General features: G+C 35.4%; 1 protein-coding gene across 1 annotated transcript in view; it reads right to left on the bottom strand.

The window, feature by feature from the left end:
- LOC113377793 (ras-related protein Rab-3) overlaps positions 1-21,064 on the bottom strand; it is a 34,197-nt gene extending 13,133 nt beyond the window's left edge. The window contains exons 1-2 of the mRNA XM_026618218.1: positions 20,927-21,064; positions 4,235-4,466 (exon numbers count right to left, since the gene is read on the bottom strand). Coding sequence (XP_026474003.1) covers positions 4,235-4,462 — 228 coding nt within the window. The 5' untranslated portion in view covers positions 4,463-4,466; positions 20,927-21,064. The remainder of the gene's footprint in view (positions 1-4,234; positions 4,467-20,926) is intronic.
- Between the last annotated feature and the right edge of the window lie 1,181 nt (positions 21,065-22,245).

Below are 22,245 nucleotides of genomic sequence, written 5' to 3' on the forward strand. Positions count from 1 at the left end.
AGTTTGACCACAAAGACTTGACCAACTAATGAATCTTGAATGCAATAGACATTTTAATTGTTAATATCTAAGGTTCTAATTTTACCAGATGTTAGGAATATTAAACCAGAAAATGGATTTCTATGGAAACTCGCGATGATAAGGACCCCGTAATTGACCCCAGTCTCAAAGATGATTTTAATAGAATTTCTTGCCAAAAACCAAATAGAATTACTAGACTGGACTTTATTCCTTTATGAAGTCAAAATATGCCAAGATTTACAAGGACCAACAATAAGAGTGGAGATGCAAAAGAAAAAACAAATCTCTATGTATGTTATAGTTAGTGGTGATCATTATGTATATGAGAATTATTAAAATCCATCTAAGTTCCATTAGTGATGAACAACAGTATTCAAAAAGAACTTCATTTGTGGTCAAATCATTTGCCTGGTGTCGCAGTGATGATTTTTTCTCGATTTTTGAGCGATTTTTTTAATCCGATTAATTTTTGTTTATCGTTTTTTAGTGTTTGTGTAGTGTTCTAGCTAATAAAGCTAATAAAGGCCTTTAAAGTGCGTTAGTGAAGTGATAGTGTATAGTTTTTGTTTCTGGTTCCTGGTTCCTCGTTTTTGGTTCTTGGTTTCCGGTTAGCTCTCTTCTGGAAATCACGAGGTAATGCACCAATTTTTTAGCACAAATTAATACTTCATAATTTATTGCAAAATTATCATTTTTTCTCTATTTTTCAGACAACAAATTGGTAATCGGGATGTTCCAGAAGAATCGGTGATTTTAAACAAAGGTCAGTGCATTTTCATTTCTAGGCATGATTTCTAAGGGTACGGTCACACGTCGATAATTTTGTCTTATAGATAGGTCGAACCGCAAACTAGGTTATAAATAGGAGATTTTTGTATGATTATATAATTAACTGATTATATAATTATTTAGTGTGGACAAAATTGTGACCGTATCCTTCACTAATCCACTTTATTTCAGCTTAATAAAAATGACTTCTTAAAATAAAAGTGAGTGTATAGGTAATTAAATCCGCGTAAATTATTTAAAAAAAAGTGCCAAATAAATCAATTTGCATAATTTCGCGTAAAACAAAGTGTGTGTGTGTGAAAAACTAGACTCTGGGCAATTTTGCGAAGAAATGCTGATATCCATGCAGCTTGAGGTAAGAACCAGTAGATGTATCAGGTTTTATTTAATTTATAAGTGATTTATTTTTTTCACTGGAAAATTGTAAGCATAATAATGATCGTAACTAAAATTGACAAATGCACATTTATTTGTAAGAGTTAGTTTAAGATTTGTTATAAATTATCAAAAACAGATTATGGATTAATTGTTAACGAAATAGATTTTTAAAGACTTTGTAAATATCTTACAAATACATGTCCAAAAAAATGTCACAATAACTACTTCTAAAAATGCACCTCAAGTTGTGCCACTTGATGATGTATCAAATATTTATAAATTATCAGAGGCGAATTTAGAAAGACATAAACTAAAAACTAAAATATTTTTGGTTTAAATTCTATTTATATTTTTAGTTCTAATTTGATTCATTTTCAGTACATGGAAAAAATATAGCCTAATTTAAAATAAAAACAGGATAATAAATATATAAAAAAATTTATGATACATAATAAAACATATTTCTGCGACCATTCAAAATACAAAAAATGTATATATTTATATGATGCGTGCAATTTGAAAACTTTTATTGAGCATAATATTTTAGAAGACGAATGGAGATATTCTTATAGCATATAAATATTCAGGTCACGTACCACATTGATCTTAGAGCAAATGTTTTCTTAAACCATTGTATAAAAAAGCTATGTCAGTGTCGTCTGCATGTCAGACTGAAGTACTCCGAAAGATCCAATGACAATTTTGCAGATATCTTTTAGAACGTGACTTTTAATCTATATTTAGATTGCATTAGAATTCTGTAAAATATTTAGTAAAGTACAATTTTCAGATTCGTTTCAGTTTTTACAGACGTCGCGAACTTTTATTAAGACAATGTTTCTTTATAAACTCTTACTATATTTCCTTTAGAAAATAAAAATGGATGCACCTTTATTAAATATGCAGAGGTTTCACAAGAGACATAACAAAACTCTTCGATGCTCATATTGTACATTTAAATATTTTTTTAAAAATAGGAAATGCTTTTTATTTAGCTTTTAGTAACTTCACTCTTTACATTTTATAGCATGAAAATACCGGTTTTGGTTGCAGAGCTATTTTTCATAAAAAAAACATCTCTTAAGATTGTTTTAAGATGTATGATAAATAAAAAATCTCTATCGAAGAAAATGTAGATATAACAAAACACACCTTTTAGTTTCTGTAGAAAAATAAAACTTTTCTAAAGTATATTTAAAGTTAACTATTGAATTATATGGAAAATATAAAAACCTCTTCTTTTCAAAAATAGACTGAAGTGTAGAACGAGTCGTAATAAAACTTACTCGTATTCATAATTACAAACAAGGTAATTTTTGATACATCAGATAAAAATACATAGCATGGTTTATTTCAAGAGAAAACTTTTAAAGACACGATTAGGGAGTAAATCTGTAAAAATGCAACGGAAGTTGCGTTACGTCTAAACAGTTCGACATTCGCCCTCGATGAAATCATTTCTATACGGGTTGACTGTGATTAGTCTAAATGTTTGCATAACGAGTGTTATATTACTAATAAACATTATTCCAATTTGTTATATTATGTATTTGTGTTTAACTTAAATGTCATCTCGTACAGTAGCAAAAAAGTTTTACTTCAATCGCGTGTGAACTTTACGCGCACTTTTTTTTCACACAAACGTAACGAGACGACACATAATAAAATTCTCTTATTTTTAAACTCAAATATATTTGTTACATATTTCCGTAACAAAATCTGTTTTCAACTTAGCTCTTAAAATTAACATCATGATCTAGTTTCCTCAGAAAACTGGAGCTCTACTAATATAGGTAGAGTTTCATGTTCCAGAATGTAAAAAGAATAGTCTCTTTATCAAAGAATTCATATGTAACACATATATAATACATATATGCATTATATGAAGTAAACTTTGAAGAGATCTGCTTTGAAGAAACTTCTATATAAAATCTGTTTAGACTAAGCTAAGATTTAGAGCTTTTAGTAAAATAATAGTTTTACCTTGCTTCGGTATAGCGTTTTTTCATTTTATCCCAGATATTCTCTAAAATATGAATAAAATCGCGGAGGAAAGAGTAGAATTAACGAAACAAACAGGTTTACATGAGGTAATTGTTAAAGTTGTCGAATAAATAGTTTCTAACGATGATCTTAAGTAATTCACTAAATAAAAAAAAAATTGATAGAAGTGATTTCGAGAAAGATAAAACAGAATTTTTTTATAAGGTTTGTGAATAGGTCTTTGACTACTAAGACAGAAATTGCAGACGAATTTACTGAAAAAGAACTAGCAGGTGTTTGGAAACACGCCTTTTTCTTATAGGTGCTTTATCCAATTATCAACTTCTAAAGGAGTGAAGCAAAAACGCAAACTACATTAGATGCTTTCCGACAAAAATACAAACTATTGGAAATACAGAATATATTGGATGATCTAAGGCAGGGCTTGAGGACCCCATTTATGATGACGCCGGGCGACTTTCTTGACGCCCCACGCCACGTGTTCTTTGTTTACTCGAAAATTTCTCGAAATCGAAAGATTTAATCGTTTTTAAAGCCTGATCTAGTAATTCTAAGTTTTTTGTATTTTATTTGTGGCTTCTAGGGCTAAAACTGTCTTTTTGAAGTTTGAGTATAAAAAGTCACTTCTTCAAGAAGTCACACTGATATAAAACAAAATATACATTGGTATAAAAATCTGCATTAATATATGGAATAGACAAAAGATAACACAAAACGTTTTTGAAAACCATAACAGACTGATATGATTCCAAGAATCAGAACGCTTGCACCTATCTGGTATATTTGGCTATATTAGTCATTTTTCACTTATACAGTGAAAACCGAGTTTTTCCACTAAAAAACGGTTCTCAAATTTCAAAATTATCATCTGAAAACCGGTTTTTGAAAACAAACCCTAGAAATGTGGCAATGCCTCAGTGACACCAATATCTTCAACGTTTCCTATTCCATTTTATCAAAAGAATTTGATAAAGGAATGCCTCTCTATCAAAGTAAATATATGCAGAAATGTAACAAGAGAACATAACATAACAGAACTCACCCATATTTGTAGTTTGACTCTTTTGTCGTGTCGGAAAACGGTCTTCACTTTGAAGTCGATGCCGACAGTCGATACAAAGGCCGACGTGAAACTGTCGTCCGCGTAACGAAAGAGGAAGCTAGTTTTTCCAACCGATGAGTTGCCTATGATCAACAATTTGAACATATAGTCGAAGTTCTGATCCGACGCGTCTTTCTGATGCCATTTTGGATCTCCACCGCCAGCCATCAGACTGAAAAAATAACACGTCAATAAGTACTATACATTATAAAATAATTTATGAGCTACTAAGCTACAACCCTATCATTGATATTTATCTTTGAACCTAAATCACATTTTATAAGACATTAAAGTTTCAACTACAACCAAAAATAAGGATTTCTTTTTCTCTCTTATCAATCACCATCAGAACACAAATGCTATAAATTATTTTGGTATACATTAGTTACATATAATTATAGATAGATACGCCAGTGGGTAATTACTATCACATACAATTTATTGGATTAAGTTAATTGGCCATAATTTAAGTTTTCTAAATTCTGGTGCAAAAAGCCGCGGAGCAACTAGTAAATTAGGATCGGTAAATTGTGATGGTGATTGGTCGATCTTGTTTTTGAAAAGTCTTCAATGTATAGCATATTAAGATCATCGTGCAGAATTTTAATGCATCCCCAAAGCTCTATCCCATATGACGAAACTTGAATTATTATTGTTTTTAAACTAGGATTTTATTCATGTACTAATTTTGAATTATGTCCTATGAGCCAATAGTTCTATGGATTCGCTCACTCCGGGTTTGATAGATTTAATTAACTTCCCGTAGGGTAAGTTATAGTAATCGCAAAAAAATCGAAAACGAAAATTTTTATATATCTTTACGTTTCAGAGGTTTCTGAATATTTTGGCATACCTTAGAAAAAAATGGATGTATGTGTGTGTGTGTGTGCGCGCGTATGTATGTGTGTGCGCGCGTATGTATGTGTGTGCGGATACAAATTTTCGTCGACGATTTTGAGAACACAGATAAAGCAATTTGAATAATTCGAAAAACATTCGATTCGTATTGATAAGAAGACGTGCTGATTAGTTTTTGGCGGAGGCAGGCCCAGCCGTTCCGAAAGATATGGGGCAAAAAGTGCCAAAAACGGTACCTCAGTTTTTAAGAGAACGGAGCGTCCGATTTTAATAATTCAAAAAACATTTTACTTGTATTGACAAGATGAAGAATTGATCAAATTTTCATAAGGGCAGGTCTAGCGGTTTTGCCGATCTAACGAAAAAAGTAAAAAAAAATGCCATTTGGCGGTCAAAAATGATCATTAGGCATATGCACATCAAATTATCAGATATTTTATAGAGATTTTTTACAAGAAGTATGAATTTTGTTTACATTCCTATGGGTTCCGTACCAATGTTTATCCGTTAGACGGTGACGCGGCGCTTACGCGCTTTGACATTTCGTCTCTATGCAATTAAAGCAGTACGATTGCTTTGAAAACAAGATAATCGGAAGTCCGGATAATCGATAGTCCGGATAATCGATAGTCCGGATAATCGATAGTCCGGATAATCGATAGTCCGGATAATCGAAAGTCCGGATAATCGAAAGTCCGGATAATCGAAAGTCCGGATAATCGATAGTCCGGATAATCGATAGTCCGGATAATCGAAAGTCCGGATATCGAAAGTCCGGATAATCGAAGTCCGGATAATCGAAAGTCCGGATAATCGAAAGTCCGGATAATCGAAAGTCCGGATATCGAAAGTCCGATAATCGAAAGTCCGGATTCGAAGTCCGGATAATCGAAAGTCCGGATAATCGAAAGTCCGGATAATCGAAAGTCCGGATAATCGAAAGTCCGGATAATCGAAAGTCCGGATAATCGAAAGTCCGGATAATCGAAAGTCCGGATAATCGAAAGTCCGGATAATCGAAGGTCCGGATAATCGAAAGTCCGGATAATCGAAAGTCCGGATAATCGAAAGTCCGGATAATCGAAAGTCCGGATAATCGAAAGTCCGGATAATCGAAAGTCCGGATAATCGAAAGTCCGGATAATCGAAAGTCCGGATAATCGAAAGTCCGGATATCGATCGTCCGGATAATCGAAAGTCCGGATAATCGAAAGTCCGGATAATCGAAAGTCCGGATAATCGAAAGTCCGGATAATCGAAAGTCCGATAATCGAAAGTCCGGATAATCGAAAGTCCGGATAATCGAAAGTCCGGATAATCGAAAGTCCGGATAATCGAAAGTCCGGATAATCGAAAGTCCGATAGAAAGTCCGGATAATCGAAAGTCCGGATAATCGAAAGTCCGGATAATCGAAAGTCCGGATAATCGAAAGTCCGGATAATCGAAAGTCCGGATAATCGAAAGTCCGGATAATCGAAAGTCCGGATAATCGAAAGTCCGGATAATCGAAAGTCCGGATAATCGAAAGTCGGATAATAGAAAGTCCGGATAATCGAAAGTCCGGATAATCGAAAGTCCGGATAATCGAAAGTCCGGATAATCGAAAGTCCGGATAATCGAAAGTCCGGATAATCGAAAGTCCGGATAATCGAAAGTCCGGATAATCGAAAGTCCGGATAATCGAAAGTCCGGATAATCGGAAGTCCGGATAATCGGAAGTCCGGATAATCGGAAGTCCGGATAATCGAAAGTCCGGAATAATCGAAAGTCCGGATAATCGAAAGTCCGGATAATCGGAAGTCCGGATAATCGAAAGTCCGGATAATCGGAAAAGGTCCGGATAATCGAAAGTCCGGATAATCGAAAGTCCGGATAATCGAAAGTCCGGATAATCGAAAGTCCGGATAATCGAAAGTCCGGATAATCGAAAGTCCGGATAATCGAAAAGTCCGGATAATCGAAAGTCCGGATAATCGAAAGTCCGGATAATCGAAAGTCCGGATAATCGAAAGTCCGGATAATCGAAAGTCCGGCGCTTACGCGCTTTGACATTTCGTCTCTATGCAATTAAAGCAGTACGATTGCTTTGAAAACAAGATAATCGGAAGTCCGGATAATCGAAAGTCCGGATAATCGATAGTCCGGATAATCGAAAGTCCGGATAATCGAAAGTCCGGATAATCGAAAGTCCGGATAATCGAAAGTCCGGATAATCGAAAGTCCGGATAATCGAAAGTCCGGATAATCGAAAGTCCGGATAATCGAAAGTCCGGATAATCGAAAGTCCGGATAATCGAAAGTCCGGATAATCGAAAGTCCGGATAATCGAAAGTCCGGATAATCGAAAGTCCGGATAATCGAAAGTCCGGATAATCGAAAGTCCGGATAATCGAAAGTCCGGATAATCGAAAGTCCGGATAATCGAAAGTCCGGATAATCGAAAGTCCGGATAATCGAAAGTCCGGATAATCGAAAGTCCGGATAATCGAAGTCCGGATAATCGAAAGTCCGGATAATCGAAAGTCCGGATAATCGAAAGTCCGGATAATCGAAAGTCCGGATAATCGAAAGAAGTCCGGATAATCGAAAGTCCGGATAATCGAAAGTCCGGATAATCGAAAGTCCGGATAATCGAAAGTCCGGATAATCGAAAGTCCGGATAATCGAAAAAAAGTCCGGATAATCGAAAGTCCGGATAATCGAAAGTCCGGATAATCGAAAGTCCGGATAATCGAAAGTCCGGATAATCGAAAGTCCGGATAATCGAAAGTCCGGATAATCGAAAGTCCGGATAATCGAAAATAATCGAAAGTCCGGATAATCGAAAGTCCGGATAATCGAAAGTCCGGATAATCGAAAGTCCGGATAATCGAAAGTCCGGATAATCGAAAGTCCGGATAATCGAAAGTCCGGATAATCGAAAGTCCGGATAATCGAAAGTCCGGATAATCGAAAGTCCGGATAATCGAAAGTCCGGATAATCGAAAGTCCGGATAATCGAAAGTCCGGATAATCGAAAGTCCGGATAATCGAAAGTCCGGATAATCGAAAGTCCGGATAATCGAAAGTCCGGATAATCGAAAGTCCGGATAATCGAAAGTCCGGATAATCGAAAGTCCGGATAATCGAAAGTCCGGATAATCGAAAGTCCGGATAATCGAAAGTCCGGATAATCGAAAGTCCGGATAATCGAAAGTCCGGATAATCGAAAGTCCGGATAATCGAAAGTCCGGATAATCGAAAGTCCGGATAATCGAAAGTCCGGATAATCGAAAGTCCGGATAATCGAAAGTCCGGATAATCGAAAGTCCGGATAATCGAAAGTCCGGATAATCGAAAGTCCGGATAATCGAAAGTCCGGATAATCGAAAGTCCGGATAATCGAAAGTCCGGATAATCGAAAGTCCGGATAATCGAAAGTCCGGATAATCGAAAGTCCGGATAATCGAAAGTCCGGATAATCGAAAGTCCGGATAATCGAAAGTCCGGATAATCGAAAGTCCGGATAATCGAAAGTCCGGATAATCGAAAGTCCGGATAATCGAAAGTCCGGATAATCGAAAGTCCGGATAATCGAAAGTCCGGATAATCGAAAGTCCGGATAATCGAAAGTCCGGATAATCGAAAGTCCGGATAATCGAAAGTCCGGATAATCGAAAGTCCGGATAATCGAAAGTCCGGATAATCGAAAGTCCGGATAATCGAAAGTCCGGATAATCGAAAGTCCGGATAATCGAAAGTCCGGATAATCGAAAGTCCGGATAATCGAAAGTCCGGATAATCGAAAGTCCGGATAATCGAAAGTCCGGATAATCGAAAGTCCGGATAATCGAAAGTCCGGATAATCGAAAGTCCGGATAATCGAAAGTCCGGATAATCGAAAGTCCGGATAATCGAAAGTCCGGATAATCGAAAGTCCGGATAATCGAAAGTCCGGATAATCGAAAGTCCGGATAATCGAAAGTCCGGATAATCGAAGTCCGGATAATCGAAAGTCCGGATAATCGAAAGTCCGGATAATCGAAAGTCCGGATAATCGAAAGTCCGGATAATCGAAAGTCCGGATAATCGAAAGTCCGGATAATCGAAAGTCCGGATAATCGAAAGTCCGGATAATCGAAAGTCCGGATAATCGAAAGTCCGGATAATCGAAAGTCCGGATAATCGAAAGTCCGGATAATCGAAAGTCCGGATAATCGAAAGTCCGGATAATCGAAAGTCCGGATAATCGAAAGTCCGGATAATCGAAAGTCCGGATAATCGAAAGTCCGGATAATCGAAAGTCCGGATAATCGAAAGTCCGGATAATCGAAAGTCCGGATAATCGAAAGTCCGGATAATCGAAAGTCCGGATAATCGAAAGTCCGGATAATCGAAGGTCCGGATAATCGAAAGTCCGGATAATCGAAAGTCCGGATAATCGAAAGTCCGGATAATCGAAAGTCCGGATAATCGAAAGTCCGGATAATCGAAAGTCCGGATAATCGAATGTCCGGATAATCGAAAGTCCGGATAATCGAAAGTCCGGATAATCGAAAGTCCGGATAATCGAAAGTCCGGATAATCGAAAGTCCGGATAATCGAAAGTCCGGATAATCGAAAGTCCGGATAATCGAATGTCCGGATAACCGAATGTCCGGATAACCGAATGTCCGTATAACCGAATGTCCGGATAATCCGAAAGTCCGGATAACCGAAATGTCCGGATAACCGAATGTCCGGATAACCGAAAGTCCGGATAACCGAATGTCCGGATAACCGAATGTCCGGATAACCGAATGTCCGGATAACCGATGTCCGGATAACCGAATGTCCGGATAACCGAATGTCCGGATACCGAATGTCCGGATAACCGAATGTCCGGATAACCGAATGTCCGGATAATCGAATGTCCGGATAACCGAATGTCCGGATACCGAATGTCCGGATAACCGAATGTCCGGATAACCGAATGTCCGGATAACCGAATGTCCGGATAACCGAATGTCCGGATAACCGAATGTCCGGATAATCGAATGTCCGGATAACCGAATGTCCGGATAACCGAATGTCCGGATAACCGAATGTCCGGATAACCGAATGTCCGGATAACCGAATGTCCGGATAACCGAATGTCCGGATAACCGAATGTCCGGATAACCGAATGTCCGGATAACCGAATGTCCGGATAACCGAATGTCCGGATAACCGAATGTCCGGATAACCGAATGTCCGGATAACCGAATGTCCGGATAACCGAATGTCCGGATAACCGAATGTCCGGATAACCGAATGTCCGGATAACCGAATGTCCGGATAACCGAATGTCCGGATAACCGAAGTCCGGATAACCGAATGTCCGGATAACCGAATGTCCGGATAACCGAATGTCCGGATAACCGAATGTCCGGATAACCGAATGTCCGGATAACCGAATGTCCGGATAACCGAATGTCCGGATAACCGAATGTCCGGATAACCGAATGTCCGATAACCGAATGTCCGGATAACCGATGTCCGGATAACCGAATGTCCGGATAACCGAATGTCCGGATAACCGAATGTCCGGATAACCGAATGTCCGGATAACCGAATGTCCGGATAACCGAATGTCCGGATAACCGAATGTCCGGATAACCGAATGTCCGGATAACCGAATGTCCGGATAACCGAATGTCCGGATAACCGAATGTCCGGATAACCGATAACCGAATGTCCGGATAAATGTCCGGATAACCGAATGTCCGGATAACCGAATGTCCGGATAACCGAATGTCCGGATAACCGAATGTCCGGATAACCGAATGTCCGATAACCGAATGTCCGGATAACCGAATGTCCGGATAACCGAATGTCCGGATAACCGAATGTCCGGATAACCGAATGTCCGGATAACCGAATGTCCGGATAACCGAATGTCCGGATAACCGAATGTCCGGATAACCGAATGTCCGGATAACCGAATGTCCGGATAACCGAATGTCCGGATAACCGAATGTCCGGATAACCGAATGTCCGGATAACCGAATGTCCGGATAACCGAATGTCCGGATAACCGAATGTCCGGATAACCGAATGTCCGGATAACCGAATGTCCGGATAACCGAATGTCCGGATAACCGAATGTCCGGATACCCCGATCCCCGGATAACCGAATGTCCGGATAACCGAATGTCCGGATAACCGAATGTCCGGATAACCGAATGTCCGGATAACCGAATGTCCGGATAACCGAATGTCCGGATAACCGAATGTCCGGATAACCGAATGTCCGGATAACCGAATGTCCGGATACCGAATGTCCGGATAACCGAATGTCCGGATAACCGAATGTCCGGATAACCGAATGTCCGGATAACCGAATGTCCGATAACGAATGTCCGGATAACCGAATGTCCGGATAACCGAATGTCCGGATAACCGAATGTCCGGATAACCGAATGTCCGGATAACCGAATGTCCGGATAACCGAATGTCCGGATAACCGAATGTCCGGATAACCGAATGTCCGGATAACCGAATGTCCGGATAACCGAATGTCCGGATAACCGAATGTCCGGATAACCGAATGTCCGGATAACCGAATGTCCGGATAACCGAATGTCCGGATAACCGAATGTCCGGATAACCGAATGTCCGGATAACCGAATGTCCGGACGATGTTCCGATGTTTCGATGTTCCGATGTTTCGATGTTTCGATGTTTCGATGTTTCGATGTTCCGATGTTTCGATGTTCCGATGTTTCGATGTTCCGATGTTTCGATGTTCCGATGTTTCGATGTTCCGATGTTTCGATGTTCCGATGTTTCGATGTTCCGATGTTTCGATGTTCCGATGTTTCGATGTTCCGATGTTTCGATGTTCCGATGTTCGATGTTCCGATGTTTCGATGTTCCGATGTTTCGATGTTCCGATGTTTCGATGTTCCGATGTTTCGATGTTCCGATGTTTCGATGTTCGATGTTCCGATGTTTCGATGTTCCGATGTTCCGATGTTCCGATGTTCCGATGTTCCGATGTTCCGATGTTCGATGTTTCGATGTTCCGATGTTTCGATGTTCCGATGTTTCCGATTTCGATGTTTCGATGTTCCGATGTTTCGATGTTCCGATGTTCCGATGTTTCGATGTTCCGATGTTCCGATGTTTCGATGTTCCGATGTTTCGATGTTCCGATGTTTCGATGTTCCGATGTTCCGATGTTCCGATGTTCCGATGTTCCGATGTTTCGATGTTCCGATGTTTCGATGTTCCGATGTTCCGATGTTTCGATGTTCCGATGTTTCGATGTTCCGATGTTTCGATGTTTCGATGTTTCGATGTTTCGATGTTCCGATGTTTCGATGTTCCGATGTTCCGATATTTCATTTGCCTTAAGGCACGATGAAATACACCACGGCGGAGGCAGGCCTAGCCGTTCCGAAGATATGGGGCAAAAAGTGCCAAAACGGTACCACAGTCCTTTTCAAGGAACGGAGCGTCCGATTTAATATTCAAAAAAACATTTTACTTGTATTGACAAGATGAAGAATTGATCAAATTTTCATAAGGGCAGGTCTAGCGGTTTTGGAGATCTAACGAAAAAAGCAAAAAAAAATGCCATTTGGCGGTCAAAAATCATCATTAGGCATATGCACAACAAATTATCAGATATTTTATAGAGATTTTTACAATAAGTATGAATTTTGTTTACATTCCTATGGGTTCCGTACCAATGTTTATCCGTTAGACGGTGACGCGGCGCTTACGCGCTTTGACATTTCGTCTCTATGCAGTTAAAGCAGTACGATTGCTTTGAAATAAAGTTCAGAATTTTCAAACTATGCCAGAATAAAGAAAACTTTTTTTTTCAAACAATTTTTTTTTGTTTCTCAAAAATCTAATTTTTTCGAAATAAAATTTTTTCAAAAATGTTAATCGGTTTTAAAAAAATAATAATTTTTGGTACGGGAAGTTCCAGCAATTTGCCTTAAGGCACGATGCCTTAATTGCCTTAAGACAGAATTCCACTTACAACTAGTTTTTGTTGTAATGTGATCAAAAATAAGCTGACTACACTACATCAACCAAAAATTAGGTGACCACATTTAAAATCCTTGACAAAATCTTATAGAAGGGCTAGAAGGATATAATAAAAATCAACGTATTCAAGGATTATCATCCGAATTCACTCATTGAAATATCATCAAAACCACTATATATATGATATAAAAAATCACTCTAGTTTTTTTTCAAATAAATCTGTGGGAGTTGTAATGATTATGATAATATTTTAAATTAGAAACTCCCAACATAAAAAATATATTAAATTTATTGACTATAAAAATATTTCGATATCAAAAATATACATGACATGTCCCATTGTTTTTTACCAATCAAAACCGGCCTCGTTGATATCCCCACAAATCAATCAAATATTTTAAGCTCGATTACTAAGTACAAAGCTCTTTATGTTTTTTTAGTTTTTGCCTTTTAAGCACTTTATAAAATTCTGCCCAATTACTTCATAATTAACTGTAGTCAATAATATCGTTTTTAGTGTATCTTTTTCAAGTCGCGCATTTTGATGGAGAAATCTTTTGTGAGCTTTTCAGCTTTGTAAACTTAATTCTAGTTGAATATGTATTGGAAATAACACTTTTGACAATTTAAGAAAATTCAGTACAATAGATCTGAGTCCGAGACAGATATTGCTTCCATTGTTCAATTATCATTTGTACTCAAATTGTTTAAAATTCTACACAATTAACTTCATAATTAACTGTAGTAAGTCGCTTTTAGAGTATCTATTTCGCATTTTGATGAGCAAATTTTTATTGTTCAAGTTTTGTACAAGTAATTCTAGTTAAATTATATTTTAAATATATTTTGGAAGTAAGTACTTATTCGACAATTCAATAAAATTCGGGGCAAAAGGATCTGAATCCGGGACAGATATTGCTTCTAGCAAAATTCGGACGTAAGGTAGAAATCCGGGACGTAAGGTAGAAATCCGGGACGTATGGTCACTTTACAAATATTCAATGTGATATTAATTGCACAGCAAAGAATGATATTGCTGAATTTCTTTCAATTGTTTAGAATTCTGCACAATTACCTTCATAATTAACTGTAGAAAGTAATATTGATTTTAGTGTATCTATTTCGCGCATTTTGATCAACAATTTTTTTTGCTGAAGTTTTTGTAATTAAAATTCTACACAATTAACTTCCATAATTAACTGTTCAGTAAGAGTCGCTTTTAGAGTATCTATTTCGCATTTGATGAGCAAATTTTTATTGTTCAAGTTTTGTACAAGTAATTCTAGTTAAATTATATTTAATATATTTTTGGAAGTAAGTACTTATTCGACATTCAATAAATTCGGGGCAAAAGGATCTGATCCGGGCAGATATTGCTTCTAGCAAAATTCGGACGTAGGTAGAAATCCGGGACGTAAGGTAGAAATCCGGGACGTATGGTCACTTTACAATATTCAATGTGATATTAATTGCACAGCAAAGAATGATATTGCTGAATTTCTTTCAATTGTTTAGAATTCTGCACAATTACCTTCATAATTAACTGTAGAAAGTAATATTGATTTTAGTGTATCTATTTCGCGCATTTTGATCAACAATTTTTTTTGCTGAAGTTTTGTAACAATCATTCGAGTTCAAATATATTTTAAATATATATCGGAAATATGTACTTTTTCAAAAATTCGAAAAAAATTGGTCAAAAAACAAAAGATCTGAATCTGGGACAGATATTGCTTCTAGCAAAATCCGGGCATAAGGTGGAAATCCGGGACGTACGGTCTCCTTACATATATCTAATATAATAACTGTACAGCAAAAAATAATATTGCTGAAAATTGTTAAATTATCATTTGTACTTGTATCGTCAAGTTTTTGAGACCTTTTTTTGAACTATGGACAAACTGGGTAAAAGAGTAGTTCATCTTAAATATGAAATCATAATTCCAGCAACTGAAAAATTGTCACTCAAATTATAGAAACTTTTGTATTATATGAGTTACCATTTTCAAAATCTTCTAAAGTTTACTTATGCGATAAAAGAATGATTCTTTAGACGAGAATTTTCTTTAGCCTATATTTGCGAGCGTGGTTGTAGTAGAATTTGTCACACTATTCGCAGGAGAAAAAGGATTCCAAGTTCAAATTCCAACAAAAATAAAATAACTTCGATCATAATTTGACGGACTACCAGATTTCAAGTCCCGTGGAACATACAACCTGATCTCAAGCAGTAGTAATATCCATTCTTATATGAAAATATAGTAATACACAAATATAGTGCAAGATACCATAGTAATTAGCAAGGAAATGAGTTGTATAAAAGTAGAAACTTTATAGAATACAGTAAGGCCAACCATTCGGCTGGTTAATTGAAAATAAATCACAAAAGCTTATTGAGCTATGAGAACAGTTATAATTGCTGTTCAATTGATAATAAAAGTTTAATTTGGAAATATTAACCCTTTCGACTCGGATGCCGCCGCTTCGGCGACATAATTCATATAAATCTCGCAATTTGCGAGTGGAAAGGGTTAAATTACTTATGTATATAACAGTATATTGTGGATTGCGGATTCCATATCTAAAGTAGAGATCTGCATATAAATAATGGCGATTTGCATATAAAATAGTTATTGAAGGAAAGTAAAAACGTAAAAAAGTAAAAAAGTGCCGACGTACGATTAATAGAAACCTAATCAAAATTATATGTATTTGAAATTGCCATTCATTATAATTATAAATGAATAAGCATTATTGAGAAATGCAACGCTTAATATAATGATGTATTAATTATAAATGCAATTTTTTTGCTTTGATTGAATTAACGTTTTGATTGTTTAGGTTTTGGGTGTTTGAGCTTGTTCCATTAGAGAATTTGGTTTTTTTCATTAAACGAATTTAAATACAAACGAAAATAAATATTTTCAATATAATAGATTATTTAGTCAAACACAGCGCCTTATGATACTATATACATTCATATCCATTTCATGCATATGTGCTAAGTTGAATAATTATTGTCTTACATATGCATTTCTAATATTCATACAAAATAGTAATCATGATCAATTTGCAAAAAACATTAATCTGTTTTAAATTATTTTTGTAACATGATAGACAAAATTATATTTTATGCGAATGTAGGTTCTAGCTTACATAATTTTTGTATTTCTCCAATTAAAAATAATACCTTTATATTTTTAGAACCTTCAAATCTAGCGTTTAAATTTTCATTCAAATGCTCATAGAAGCAGTAGAAAAAGCGCATTTTATTCAAAACTTGCAATTAGAGTGATTATACAAGCTTATTAGAATATTATTTTTACAACAAGGTACTACATGCATATATTTATAAGCGGTCTGTCGGATTAACATGCTTCATGAAAGGTGGTTCTCTATGTAATTGTAATACATTGCGGAAAATAGAAAAATTCAACTCTTTAGAATTCAATTCACATGATAAATATAGAAAATCTTTGTGTCATTAAAAGTTCAGCCTGTAGACTGCATTTTCACCTACGTTTGAGACTTCTGGTTATTTTTAATAAATTTTTCAAATGATATAAATTTTCTATCATTTTTTTTTCATTTCCAAAAATTAATCCTTTGTTACACTAATTCAACAACCCCCAATTACGAGTAATTTGGATATAAAAAATTTATCACATCATTACAATTTCCAACTTTGGCATTAATTCAAAAATAGTAAGATCATGAGATTGTTTTATATTCCTAGAATGAAATAAAGTAAGTACAGTTAAAAAGTTTGAATATAATCTCTTTATAGCTTTATATATTTATTATATCTTGTGGCAATTTCTTTGAAACTACTCTGAATTCCATCATAAAAGCGTTGGCGTGCTCCATAATAGAAAACTACCGTGAGAAAGCAGTGTGATGAAGCAATTTTCTTAGTGAAAGAATGCAATATTTTGAAATACTACGCAGTTGAAATTTGTAAGAACTAAATATAAAATCAATAAGCTTTTTAAAGTCATTTGTACTATAGGATTTTTCATGTCTTCTTTATTATTTTTAATTCATTTTATTTGAATGATGATTCACGGATCTTTCATTCATTTATTGTTCTGCCTTCCTATAGGGTGTAGACAGGAGATTTTTCTCAATTCAGGCAGACGTTAATATTATAATCCCCACGTATATTGGAAAGTAGCAGCTGTCGACCATTTTTAATTCTGAACATATCAATACAGCATGAAGGACATTAGAGCTGGAATACCCAGTGCTAATGCGGATTTAATAATTTATCTGGACACCAAACTGTACTTTTATCTGAGGAAGAAATTAAGAACTACTGATAAAAACTAGCTTGAAAGTTTTTAAATGTCATGCAGAAAAATCGAGAAAATTGAACTGAGAATCGTAGACAAGATAACAAAAATGAATTTCAATATAAGAAAAAAAAATCGTTATTGACCCTCTATATATCCTTGTAACTTTTTGATTCCATTCCAAATTTTTCGACATTCTAGCAAATAATTATGGCTTTCTTCGTCAGATGATGCATAAATCTTAATTCTATAATATTGGTAAAACAGCCAATATCTATTTTTCTGATCTTTGCTAGGCTTTTCAAGCTGAAATAATATTTCTATATACCGAAGTGCAAACCCTATAGGCTGTTGTGATTTGAAAGCCGCATAATTCAGAAATTCCAGAAAAATGTTTAATCAAATTTTTAACTTCCCGTAGAGTAGTTATAATAATGGGCCGAAAATCGAAAATGAAAATTTTTGCATATCTTCACGTTTTGAAGGTTTCTGAACATTTTGGCATACCTCAGAAAAAATGGATGTGTGGGTTTTGTGTGTGCATTGTTTCGTCGACGTTTTCGGGCGCACGGATCAACCGATTTGAATAGTTCAAAAAACATTCGATTTCTATTGACAGTGAGATGTGCTGATTAGTTTTTGGCAAAGGCCGGTCCAGCCGTTACGGAATACATAGCAAAGAGTGCAGAAAATAGTTTTTGAGAGAACGGAGCATCCGATTTGCATGATCTAAATAACATTCAATTCGTAATGGTGGAGAAAAGAGGTGATTAGTTTTTGGCAAAGACAGGTCCGGTCGTTTCAAGATACGGAGCTAAATGTTCAAAAAAATGCTGTTTTTGAGAGAACGAAATATCCGATTTGGATGATTCAAAAAGCTTTCTGTTTGTGTTGGTAAAACAATTGCTTTTGGATTTTTTTTTCAAATTTTTGTTTTTGTATTTCGAAAATAATTCAGATTTCAATATTAACTCTGGTTAAAGTTCTAAAGCTCACTTATATACTTCAAGTGAATAATTTCAACTTTGTAATAATAATTTCAACTTCATAATAATTCTTATAAATATTATACAATGTTACAGTACTTATAATAATCTATATTAAAACATTTAATATTCCTAGAACATTTTGTTACGGTGCGGGTATTTCCAGCAATTTGCCTTAAGGCACTATGCCATACACCTCTAGTTTCATTTGTGATTTGCATCAAAAATGCTTATGATAATTGATTTTTTGTTCCCTAATTTTTTTGGATGTAAAACAAATACTCGACTCGTAGAGTAAGAATAGAATAAAATTAGAGAGTGTCTCTACATCATTTGCAATGCAAAATTTTACACTGCCTCCAATGCTATCAAATACTAGTAAAATCTAATTCTACATCAAGTACATTTATTTAAACAGTATCTATCAACTCGGATTAATTCAATTAAAAAATCAACATCCTCGAACTAGTTCATTCTTCGCATCCCTGATAGACAGTTTGACGTACACTTTTAAACATGTCGATCGATTTAACCTTAACCCAAGCAAAGGGATGGCAGAATAATATATAGCATAATATGGGTCAATAAAAGTAGGCTTGTGTATTAAGATATAAAAAGTATGGTTTCGTTTAGGCGGTGATAATAATTAGGTTTTTAGAACTTGCGCTTTGTAAGGTGGCCATATTTTTTTTTAAATCGAAACTGGGACGGCAATTTTTTGTCAAGGGGGGGGGGAGGTGGTATTATGTTAAATAACTTGAATATGATTTTAAAATGATGAATACTATACTATATTTAGGATGCTATAAAAACAGTTACGTAAATGATTTTTTTTGTATTTATAACGTATTGTTTCAAATAAGTATACTCGTTGTATGTATTATTTTCAGATATTTGATAGCAGTAATTTTTTTTATCAAATAATTGTAGAACTCAATTTGAACCTATATATTTGCAAACACCTAGGACAATCCAGGACAAAATCAACAAATCCTGGACAAATATTGCTTTTAGAAAAACCCGGGACACAAGGTGAAATCCGGGACTGTCTCGACTAAACTGGAACGTATGGTCACCTCAGCTTTTAGTAAATTTAATATATTTGGATTCATGGTCATCTCAGCTTTTGGTAAATTTAATATATTTTGATTCATGGTCATCTCAGCTTTTGGTAAATTTAATATATTTTGATTCATGGTCATCCCAGCTTTTGGTAAATTTAATATATTTTGATTCATGGTCATCCCAGCTTTTGATAAATTTAATATATTTGGATTCATGATCACCTCAGATTTTGGTAAATTTATTACATTTACATTCAAAGTAAACCTATGAACAGATTTTACTCACACTCGTACATACATTTTCATTGTTTTGTTGAGCCTCTAATAAGGAATCCAATAGTAATAAAATCCAGTAAGTTTTTAGGAAAAATTGTTTGTTGTCAACGTTTTCGAACTTTGTACGTTCTCCATTTTCGGGACGTCTGACAAGAACATGATCTTGATTAGAAGATAAACAAACAAAACTATTATTATATAGTACTAGATATATATTATTATTAGTGTGTTCATCTTCTGATCAAGATAATGTTCTTGATATGTCCTGAAGATGAAACGTACACAATAGTTACTATTTTGCTTTTTTTATTACCATTGGGTTTTTTATTCGAAGCTCAACACAGCATTCTCAAATCTAAGCTCAATTATCTCTTATATTCTTCTTAAAATTCTTAAAAAATTACAAGCCTAAATTGAGAATTAACTATACTAAATCTAATGGATCTACTCTTCTTAGTCTCCTGATAGTGTTTGCAGAGAGTAGGTTCTAAGTCTCAATTAACAAATTTATTTATATGTATTTCTTTATTAATTTTAATACTGATTTTATGTATATGTTACATAAAGGTACTTGACAAATTTTGAACTATATGCACACATACAGATTGTCTACATAAATATGGATATATGCCGAATATACATTTGTGTATGTGTGGGTAGCGAACATGTGCGGTTGGCCCATATATACAAAATACATAGGAAAACAGCTTGAACAGCCAAATATTGATTTCGGAGGTCAGTGAAATGCTGGATTCGAATATGCGAGGCACTGAATGATTATTATCTATGTATTTAAACAATCATGTAAAGAATCAGGAATAAGAACATGAAAAATTCTACATATGCACAAATTGCTCTTCATGTAAGACATAAACACCTAGTATCTTGGTCTTGATGAATGGTTTTGACGAGTTGCTGGAACCTATGGTGTACGACAATAATACAGATCGATGGAAGGTTGAAATTATTAATTAATAATGTGTCGATAGTATGTTCTGCAAGGTCGCAGCGTGAAAAATAATACAAGGAGGGGGTTGTGTTCGATGGAGCATAAATACTTAAGAACCCTTTGACGATCACATGTCTGTTGCATTTTGACAACTGTCATTGACAAAATCGATTAAATTTTTAATATTTATTATTAATCCACTTACGGTTAGAAGGATGAAATCTGTTTTGCAGTCAGAGAATTATCGATTGTGTCTAGGCACTTCTCTCCTGGAACGCACACACGCACGAACTTGTCAAAAATCTGTTCCGTAGGACGTCTTTAACCGATTATCCCGGCACACCACTACACTTCGTAATCATAGGTCGATTGCAAATTACTTTTTACGCGATAATAATTAAGTTTTTTATTCTGAAGTCGATTTGGCCAAAACCTATCGGGTAGGAAATCACAGTTGACTCAATTCGCGTTCTGCGGACTGTCTTCTTTCTAAGTACAGAATAGTCCCCTGAGTGTTTCCAATATGGCTGATAGTGTGTTAGAGCGTAAGTTTCGGTTTTCCCCGACTTTTCACGAAGCTGCGTTCGGCCGAGTGTCATGTGGTGCCGCCATGCGCTCGCAGAGAACACCACGGCCGACTCCGATACGATTATTGATTTTATGATGTTCAAGGATAAGGCGACTCCGGAGTCGCAGCGCTAGCGACTGCCATCGGCCGTAGGCGTATTGTCTGCCATGGGTGCGCTCTCCGCGTGCTCATTCAGAGATCGGACGGATCAACTCTATAATGAACGCAGCAAAAAAAAAAAAAAAAATGAGACATTTTGTTCAAATTGATAAACTTTCGAGTTATTTTAGTAAAATATATTAGTAAAACTAGTGGAGCGCATGGAATCGTGTCTTAAGACAAATTGTTGGAATTTTCCGTACCAGAATTAAATATTCGAGACAAACAAAATCAGTAATCAGAGATAAATTTTTTTGCTCAGTAAATATTGATCAAAAATTAAAAACTATTAGTTCAAATATTTTTAAATACATAATTATAAATATTATACATTTAATCGCTCATATATTATATAGCGACGATTTTATCGCACAAAATACTTGAATGTTTACATAAACGAAATATGGCGAATAAGTCGATCAGAGATATATTTCTTATGATCAGAATAACACATATGAAATATATTCATTTTAAAACTGTATTGTAAATTGAAAATTTATATTTAAAGTATGAAACTTAGTATGTTTTTGAAAATTTTGAGAAAAAAAACTAACCATGGATATTGCCACCATTTTTCAAAATTACAAAATAAATAAAACAGATTATTATCCCGAGTTCCACTGTAGACTAGTATCATTTCTACAACAGGTGTATAAATTACAAGTTAGTATTCTGTAGTAAATTATTTAGTTTGCATTTTGTACTGTTTTTTTTCTGGAATCTTGTTTGCACTTCGTAAATAATAAATAATCTTTTTTCTAGAATATTGTTTCAACCGTAACTTTAAAAAATTAAAA

The sequence above is a fragment of the Ctenocephalides felis genome, unplaced genomic scaffold (assembly GCF_003426905.1).
Source record: "Ctenocephalides felis isolate EL2017-DRISC unplaced genomic scaffold, ASM342690v1 CF-g0.4_SCAFFOLD_01886, whole genome shotgun sequence".
Lineage (NCBI taxonomy): Eukaryota > Metazoa > Arthropoda > Insecta > Siphonaptera > Pulicidae > Ctenocephalides > Ctenocephalides felis.